The sequence below is a fragment of the Gopherus evgoodei genome, chromosome 4, assembly GCF_007399415.2.
Source record: "Gopherus evgoodei ecotype Sinaloan lineage chromosome 4, rGopEvg1_v1.p, whole genome shotgun sequence".
NCBI lineage: Eukaryota > Metazoa > Chordata > Testudines > Testudinidae > Gopherus > Gopherus evgoodei.
Window position 1 is genome coordinate 76,526,342 of NC_044325.1, and position 9,665 is coordinate 76,536,006.

General features: G+C 51.7%; 1 protein-coding gene across 5 annotated transcripts in view; it reads left to right on the top strand.

The window, feature by feature from the left end:
• The window catches only part of CHRM4 (cholinergic receptor muscarinic 4), a 59,277-nt gene extending 49,612 nt beyond the window's left edge, over positions 1–9,665 (top strand). For 2 of the 5 annotated variants that reach the window (XM_030559919.1, XM_030559922.1), the window contains exons 2-3: positions 4,391–4,432; positions 6,329–9,665. In XM_030559919.1, coding sequence (XP_030415779.1) covers positions 4,391–4,432; positions 6,329–7,800 — 1,514 coding nt within the window. In that variant the 3' untranslated portion in view covers positions 7,801–9,665. Of the gene's footprint in view, positions 1–4,390; positions 4,483–6,328 lie in introns of those variants that run through there. The other 3 variants (XM_030559924.1, XM_030559920.1, XM_030559923.1) reach the window with 2 other exon arrangements.

Genomic DNA, 9,665 nt, shown 5'->3' on the forward strand with positions numbered 1-9,665 from the left:
AAACACCCCCTGGAGGATAGGATCCCACTGGAGAAGAGCTAGTATTCATTCATTCATTCATTCATACATAGCATAGCTCCCAAGGCCACAGACACAGCCCACCTCAGGAACCATCCCATGTTCTTTCCATCCATAGGGGTCAGCAATTGATCCCTTCTGTGTTGGGGCCTGATTTGCTCTTTGCTCCCAGGCCCTGGGAATTGGCTGTGCCTTACAGGGTGCTCTGCAGGTGCTGAGATGCAGGCTTGCCCTGGTCTCCTGTAGTATTTTTTCCAAAGGACACAGAGATGGCCTCTGAGATAACCCCGGCTCATTCAAGGCATTGCAGATGAAGATTAGGACCTTGACCTGGATCTGGTACTTGGCTGGCAGCCAGCTCAGCGTGAGCGCTCATGTGACGTCAGTCAGTCTTGCTTAGGTGCTGGTCACCGTGAACTAGACCCTGGTGTCAAACTCAGGCAGGGAGACTTGCCAAAGCCAGTGCATGGATCATTGTCAAAGGGGCTGATCGAGAAGAATGATTGATCATAGTCATTTGGCAACCCAGAGGTAACTGGTTAGCTGTGTCTCTAGGAGCAGTGAGGAGTCAAGCGGAATCCTGAGTCTATGCCCCACTCTCACCATTAGCAGGCAGTGGGTAAAGTGACTGTTACAACAGGGCTTCAAAATGCGTCCTTGCTGACCTGGGCTGAGCTGTAGCAACTGCTCTGTTCACAGGCTCCCAAAGCACTGTGGCTGCACTGCTAGTTTGCATCTGTCAAAATGGCATGCAGGCCTGTGACATGTCTCGGTCCTCCCGTAGTGGCCTCAAAGTCATGCTGAGTAAGAGGAGCTAGGATCAAATCCCCTGGGGCAGCCCCAGTTGGGGAGAGGAGAAACCCATCGCTGGTCTTTGGGCTTCGTATTCAATGGATGAATGGAGCCACCTCCAAGGACTCCATCTATATCTAGTGGAGGGCAGGGCGGGGGCAGCCTCTCGGTGATCCATGGTGCCGAAGGCTCCGGGGCACGTGGCAGGATTAGCTGTAGAGTATGGGAGCTGCTTCCATGCTGCAGCTGGCTCAGAGACCCAGTGGGAAGGCCCCAGTAGCGTGAGGGTGTCCAGGGGTCACTTGCTTTCCTGCTACCACTTTCACAATGAACTTTCATAAAACCAAGAAGTGGGACTCTTCAGAGAGCATCATCCAGCCATAGGGAGGGCCTACTCCGGTGCCCCCTCCCCTGTCCCAGGGCTGCGCTAGGCGGCCATCTGGTAGTGGAGGTTTTACCCTCCCTATTCCTTTTGGCTCTAGGTGCTCTCTGCATTCCTGTGCCCCAAAGTGCCTTCAAGCATTGGCCCAGTGGCTTTGTGACTCCTGGTCTCAGAGGTTTGAGTTCCCAAACACTCCTCCACTGCGGACAGCAGCTGAATCTGATTTTCCGCTTTGCATTGGGAAGGCTCCTGTAAAACATTGTTTTATTTGTCTGCAATTCAGGTCAGGTCTCATGGGGCCCTCTCCCTTGACTACCTCGCTTCAGTCTCCTGCCTTGCTTTCTCTAGTGTCTGACTGGATCCTGTAATGGCTAATGACACTGAAGCTCTTCTATCTCAATGCCTAGTTAGTTCCCCAGATCTAGGGCCCCATTCTCCCCCTGCAGATTCCCAGTAGCACCCAGTGGGCTCCAGTGAATCAGGCCTCTAACAGGAAATGGGTTTAATGGCCTCTGGAGCAGGTTAGGTGGGCTTCAGTCAGGGTGTGTCGAGCTTTTATCAGCTACACAGAGAGAAGCCCCCAAAGGTTCTGCTGCTTTAATGAACTCTCCAGAATGTGTGGCTCTGTAGAACTCGGCTAGAAATACCATGAGAGGAGATGGCCTCATTGCCACAGTGTCTGGCCCGGACTGCATTCTAGAAGTACCGATGCATTGTCTGTGGCCAAGGGCAGGTAGGGTGTGACACTCGCTGGGTTCAGCAGACCAAGCTGGGGTGTGAATCAGACAGGAACGGTTTCTTTTGCCAGGGTTTGCAGCTCTCACAGTCACTCCTTTCCCTCAGGTCTCTGGAGGCCACTTTGCATGGAGTTTCCTGAGTTTCACTTACAGTTGTGTGCAGGCTGTGGAGTCACGGTGCTGGCTGCTTTCTCAGGCAGGCCTCAAAGAGTCACGCTTGCCCCTGGTTTATTCATGCAGTAATTATGGGGATCTTGATGGCTCAGTGAAGGAGATGGAAATAGCCCCAGGTTGTCAGTGGCTTGGTCTCCTTCCTGCTGGTACCAAGCTGGCATAATGAGACCTGATGTCTCAGTGACTCCCCTGGGAAGGTGGCAAGGGCTGCTAAGGGAGTTAAAGGTGCCAAGGATTTCTTGATCCCATTAAGATTCTGCAATAGCTGCCTGCAGCCAAACTAAATAATTGTAGTTACAGGCTGACAGTGTGACCCAGAAAGCAGAGCCATGTCTAGTGAGTGAGCTGCATTGGCTTAGGGTGTGCACATGTTTATTTGCTGGGGTAGGGATAATCCCTGTGCATGCAAGGCTGTCCAGTGGGGGGGCAGGGCTAGATAATCCCTCTGTCTCTTGTTGGAGAGAATGGAGGGTCTTGACAGTAAGCTGTGGGGTGAGAGGCCAACAGTCCCAGCCCAAGGTGAATCTTGGTTGGGTTAATCAAACTGCAGCGGATCCACTCCTTAGTGAGATATTGATCAGGTGCAGATATGAGTTAGTCACTCAGGGTATGCCTGCACTGCAATTGAAAAATAGCAGCTGGCCCATGCCCACTAACACGGGCACGTGGGGCTCGGACAAAGGGGCTGTTTAATACCAGTGTAGACGCTCAGGCTTGGGCTGGAGGTGGGGTTCTAGAACCCTGCACGGTGGGAGTGTCCCAGTGCTCAGGCTGCAGCTGGCACGGGCCAGCAGAGGGTGTCTGACTGCAGTGTAGATGTATCCCAAGTGACAGGCTTATTTGCTCATGAGACACTGAAAATCAGACATCAAGCAAGATGCTGTGGCAGGGCCAGGGGGTTAAATGCAGCTCTGCCCAGGTGCAACCCCTATTCCTGGGTTTCTCCTGGGGGACAGGGAGTGCAGTGTGGGAGTGAAAGGCTCCTGGTATTATGTTGGGTATCCTGTGTCTGTGCAGTGAGAGGATGGGGAGACCTGCATTCAGCCCCCTCTGTGGCTGGGACTCTGCACATTTCCTGCATGTTACAAGAGCATGTTGAGGATTGTTGGGGGGAGGCATCTTGTTAGACTTCACCTGTGGGTGTCAGAAGGCGTAGAAGGGGCAGTAGGCATGAGGGGCAGGAGTGTTATGGGGAAGACCAATGGTGAGGAGCAGCTGCTGAGGTGGACCTCGATGAGAGAGGATCAGGCAGCACATGGGGTGATGTGCTATGTGGAGAGGGATGTGGCAGACGATCAAAGAACACTTGTACTTCTAGCATGAGACAGGTAGACCCACTCCAGCTCACACAGGTTTTGACCCTTGAGGGCACAGCAGTGGCTCACGCTCAGAGCCACTGGCAGTCTGGTCTGTCACTCCAGTGCTGGCATGCTGCCTGGCTAGCCAGCCCCTGGTGAATACCCTGCCTTGGGGATGTGTACACAGCAGCTGGGAGGGACTTGCCAGTGGAGACAGGCAGACACATTAACTCTGCTCAAGCTACTGTGCTAAAAATAGCCCGGTGGCCCAATGGCACAGCTGGTAGCCCAGGCTAAGCACTTGAGTACAGTCCTGCCCAAACCCTTGGGTATGTACTTGGATGGCTAGCCCAAGCCACCACCTGGGATGCTGAGCCACAGGGCTATTTTTAGTGCACTAACTTGAGGAGATGAGTGTCTGTCTACCTGTTCTGGGAAGGACCTTCCCAGCTGCAGTGTAGACCTATCACTTGCTGTGATGCTCAGCTGGGCCTGGCGATTCAGTGGGAGTACCAGCACTCCAGTCGCACTCTGCTGCTCTCACCCTGCCCTGTCTCAGAGAGGGGAAAGGATGCAGCTTGACAAGTTTGACACTTACATTAGGCCCAGGGCTTTACTTAACATATTTTTTATGATAGACTTTAAAGAATCTCTCATCCAAGTCCTGCAGCCTTCCTCTACTGAGCCCTCTGGCAAGAAACTGCACATGGACTGTAGCTCCAGGAATCCCTGCCCAGCAGGCCTCATCCCTCTGCCTGGCCTCTTACAGACTCAGCCTGCTGAACATCAGCTGCCTCTCTGACTACCTTACTGCCTGGGTGCGCCTAGGAGGGGCAGGTGCTCAGCCATTTGTTGGACAGTGAATATTGCTGGATACATGCTGATGTTCAGAGCTCATCCCAGATGCCAAATCTCCTAAAGGGGCTTCTCAGTGCTGCAGGTCACTCTCTCATTACCTGATCAAGGGTCTGCTCTTGTCTCTCTTCCAGGTCTTGCTTTCCAGAAGGAGCCATTTGCTGTTGGAGACCCACGTGAGTTCTCCCACACCCCAGCACAAGCTTTCCCAGGATGCCAGGCCCTGGTATAGCCCATTATTTTGTTTGGGTCTGCAGTGGGGTCACACAGGCCTAATGAGCCTCTTTCTCTTCCCTGTACCCCCTCTCCCCACACTGTTCCACGTGAGACAGGGTCACAACCGAGGCAGTGACGTATACACGACAGTCCAGTGCTCACCATTGCCCTGGCCAAGGAGCTGGCTTAAGGCCACTAGAATTGTTACAGTGAACAGGGTTGTACAACCCCCTGGACTGCACCGCTCCTGAGGGCTGAAGAACATCAGTGGCCAGCAGGGAGATGAAGAGGAAGGTTGCTCAGCTGCTGCCCAGGCTGGACCTGTCCTTTAGATAAACACTGTCTGTGTTCACTTCCATGGCTGTTGGGTTGGCCCCTTTCACAAGCACCCAATTCCCTTTTAAAATCTTGGGCAGAACGGTAGCAGGGCTGTTCAGAGAGAAGGCCAAATTTCCTTCCTGCATTCACCATCAGTTTCCATTGTTCTCCTGAGACCTGGTAAAACACCGGCTGAAAATGGTGTTTCAGCAGGACAGGAAGCACAAGGAGACCTGAACGTGCTGCTTTGCCTTGCCACAAAAGAGGAGCTACTGCAGCGTCCCACCCTAACAAGCCATTCTCACTCTGCTTCATTTTCCCACGGAATCCATGTAGCCCCATCAGGGTCTTGCAGGGAACAGGGGCCCTTTCAGGGTGAGTCACCCAGCACAGTACAAGAAGCAGACAGAAGAGGGCAGGATTTCCATAGCAAATGCCTTGAGTATGGGCTGGGTGCTCTGTTAGCTGGACCCTTCCTTTGGCTTCACTCTTTAGAGCTTCCCTTCGGAGTTTTTTGTGTCTCCATAATCATGTGCAATGATTAAAAACAAAGCCAAGAGATGCTTCCAAGGCTGTTCCGCTTTGGAACACAAACTGCTGCCATGACTAGCTCCTGGGGAGAGGGCTGCAGGGGCAAATCGGAATGGTACAGCACAATGAGATTTTCAAGCATTAGCTTAAAACAACATTGGCCTGGGAAAATGCTGAGGTTTACAGAGACACGACTGCTCAGGCTGTGCAATTGCTCACTCAGCACAGACTCTCCCTCCACTCTCTCACAGTGGCTGCTTTTCAGCTACAGCTTCAGTAATGGAGAGGCAACAAGAGTCTTTTCTACAGGTTGTGAGCTAGGGAAAGAGGCCTGAATTCACTCCATTCCTCTGGGTGCAGCATGCAAGAAGGGCACTGGACCTGTTCTGCTGCTAGTTACACTGGTACCATCCCAGTAAAGCCAATGGAGTGTAAGGGATATAAGTGAGCAAAATGTGGCCTCCTCTTGACTTAAGTCTACATCATTTCCCTGGCTCATTAATATAGATGTAATAAGAAGAAAGGCCTATGAAAACCAAGATGCCCTGTCTACATGTCTCAGTCCCGACCTACAGCATTCCTGCTCCTCTCCCATTATTCATCCCCCTGCTATTCCAGCCCTGGGCTGTTCACATACAGCTCTGCTCATACATCTCAGTCCTAACCCAGAGCCTCCTGTTATTCCAGCCCTGGGCTCCTCTCATACAGCTCTGCTGACGAATCTCCATTGTTTTAAAAAGTCTAATAGTCGGGGCCAAAAAGGGTATCACTGTGGAGCTAGAGGATATGGGAAGAGGTCTGGGGGTGATAGGAGAGAGAACATTAAGGAGAATTGGATAAAACTGTCCCATCCTTTTTTGCAAAACCAGAGACAACATACATAAAAAAATATGGTTAAACTCGTAGGAAACTTGGTTAAAGGAGCCCACAATTGCAGAAGCAGGAGGGCAGAAGGGAGAAGGGTGCCTATGTGTAATATTCTTCCTTTCTCTCCCTCCCCACTGCAGAATCCATGCATAACCTCTCTGTTCAGCCCTGGCAGATGAAGATGGCCAACCTTACCTATGACAACTTCACCAATGGCAACCGATCTGAAGGGGACATGCAGCATCCTTCCAACCACTACAAAACAGTGGAGTTGGTCTTCATTGCCACGGTAACCGGCTCACTCAGCCTGGTCACTGTGGTGGGGAACATCCTGGTCATGCTGTCCATCAAAGTGAACCGCCAGCTCCAGACTGTGAACAACTACTTCCTTTTCAGCCTGGCCTGTGCTGACCTGATCATCGGGGTCTTCTCCATGAACCTCTACACGGTCTATATCATCAAAGGCTATTGGCCGCTGGGGGCCGTGGTGTGTGACCTCTGGCTGGCACTGGACTATGTGGTGAGCAACGCCTCTGTCATGAATTTACTCATAATCAGTTTTGACCGGTACTTCTGTGTTACCAAGCCCCTGACCTACCCGGCTCGAAGGACCACCAAAATGGCAGGGCTGATGATTGCAGCAGCTTGGCTATTGTCCTTTGTTCTCTGGGCGCCTGCCATCTTGTTCTGGCAGTTCATTGTTGGGGAGAGGACAGTCCCGGAGCGGGAATGCTACATCCAGTTCCTATCTAATCCAGCTGTGACCTTTGGCACAGCCATCGCTGCTTTCTACCTCCCAGTGGTCATCATGACTGTGCTTTACATTCACATCTCGCTGGCCAGCAGGAGCAGAGTGAGGAGGCACAAGCCCGAGGGCAAGAAGGAGAAGAAAACTAAGCCACTCAGCTTCTTTAAGAGCCCACTGATCAAACAGAACAACAACAACTCTCCCAAGAGGGCACTGGAGGTGAAGGAGGAGGTGAGGAATGGTAAAGTGGAGGATCAACCCTTAGCACAGACAGAGGCTGCAGGTCAGCAAGAGGAGAAGGAGACCTCCAATGAATCCAGCACAGTCAGCATCACCCAGACCACAAAAGAGAAGCAGGTGGCAGAAATCTTACCAGCTGGGCCAGGGCAGAGTCCTGCCCACCCGCGGGTTAACCCAACCTCCAAGTGGTCCAAGATTAAGATTGTCACCAAGCAAACTGGTACTGAATGCGTCACAGCCATTGAGATTGTCCCAGCTAAGACAGCGGCTAACACTCTCTCAAACAATCGCCCAGCCAATGTCGCCAGAAAGTTTGCTAGCATTGCCAGAAGTCAGGTGCGGAAGAAGCGTCAGATGGCAGCCAGGGAGAAAAAAGTCACCAGAACCATATTCGCCATCCTGCTTGCCTTCATTCTCACATGGACTCCTTACAATGTCATGGTCCTTATTAACACCTTCTGTGAGACCTGCGTACCCGAGACAGTATGGTCTATTGGGTACTGGCTCTGCTACGTCAACAGCACCATCAACCCAGCCTGCTATGCCCTCTGTAATGCTACTTTCAAGAAGACCTTTAAGCACCTTCTCATGTGCCAGTACAGGAACATTGGCACAGCTAGATAAGTTGGCACTGAGGTTCTGCTTGGCAGGATTACAAAGACTCATTCCTTTGCCTATCCTTTTCGGGGGTTCTCTGCTCCCCACCCACAAAAGATGCAGACTGTTCAGAGAGTCCACATGATGCCCTTCTCCCAGTGCTGAAGAAAATCCAAAGCAGCTGTAAGATGCAGCTCTTTCACTTGTTCTCAGCCTGAGGAATTATCTAAGGAGCCCTCAGACATACATAAATCAAAAAGCAGCTCCTCTTCCTACACAATCCCTGACTCTGCACTGGAAGAAAACAAGGAAGAGGGAACACCAGAGGAGTATCCCCACCAACAGATTCCATGGTTACCCTGAACCCCATGTTGCGCCCCCCTCTGGAGATGTTGGCTGAATTGGCAGCTATCTTTGTTCTCTAGGTAAAACCGTGGAGTTTCTAAATGGGGTCCTGCTGATTACACCTGTGTGTGGGGTGAAGTGTCATTGTACAATGAGACATGATGTAACTGAAATACCTTCTTTCACTCCTTGAGCATCTTGATGCCTTTGCAGTGTGCATGGAGAGAAAGTTCCTGGTGTCAGGAGGGGTTCAACGGGGTCTTAAACCACATACTGCCCAAGAGAAAAAGAAATATAGATCAGCCACCTTGTCATACATCAGGTGTCAGCTGATTCCTTTTGGACCAACTTGGACTGTATGGAAAAGGCCTGTTAGATGACCCAGACCATCTCCCTAGGGCCAGGACAGGCTTGTTCCCGATCATGCATTCTCTAGCGGCTTTGAACATCCCATGGCTGGGTGGGGTTCTCACCCTTTCCCCTGGGGTGGTGCTCCACAGCCTGAGCCATCTGCCGGTCTGAAAGTCTTTCCTGGGATTCATCCTTGGGGTTCCCTTTCTGAACTCCATCTCATCCCTGCAGGAGGCACACGGAGAAAGACTTGTTTCTAGGTGATAAGCATAAAATCAAATGCCACCCTGAAAAACAAGAGAGCTTAATACTGCAAAGAAAAAAATGTCAGTGTGAGAGATTGAGCTCCACAGCCCTGAGGGAACGTGACCTCTGAGAACTGTGCCTGGCAGCGTTAAAAATAATTGTCCTTGGGGCCTGCGCTGCTCAGAGGACAGCAGTGCAGAGCAGCCTGCAGAGGGGAGATGCTGCTGCTAAGGATCAGAAGGAAGTGGGGAAGAGGCCGTGGAGTTGCCTGGTGTGGCCAAGACTCCCTTAAGGTCATATTGGTCACCATGTGTGTTCCTCTAGTGGATGCAGAAGGGACACTTTCGCCTATGGGGTTCTGGACCATGGGGGAAGGGACAGGAAGGCGTGACAACGTGGACCTCCCCAACGGCTACTGTCCTGGGTGTAGACAAGCACCCAGAGGTGTGAGAAGGAGCTGGCCACGGAGCTTTGTAAATGGATGTAATCCTCTCATCAGTGTTGTCATGGAGTCCTCAGCATGTGGGGTTCAGTGTAAATGTACAGCCCAAATCCTAGCGTATTTGTGTACAGGCCAAACCAATTAATGCTGTTGTTCAGCCTCTCCCAAAGTCAAACGCTGTCCCTCTTGGGCAGAGTCAGACAGCTGTGTGGGGCACAGGCACTGTCCTACATGGCGGGGGGGGGGGCAGGGGAGGGATTACACAGGTGTGTAATGTCCATCACTGGCTGGGCGGGACTACCGTGTGTCAATACATGGAGGGTCTCCATTCCCCCACCCCAGCAATACTGTGCAACTTAGACAAAGGCTGATGTTTTGCCCTGCGAGAGCGTCAGCCTCACTGCCTCTGCCTTTAGGATAATTTGCATAGTGTTACCCAAAATGCCTTGCATTTTTTTTTTTTTTAATCCTTACAACTCCAGTGGAACCCACTTAAATGAATAAAGGA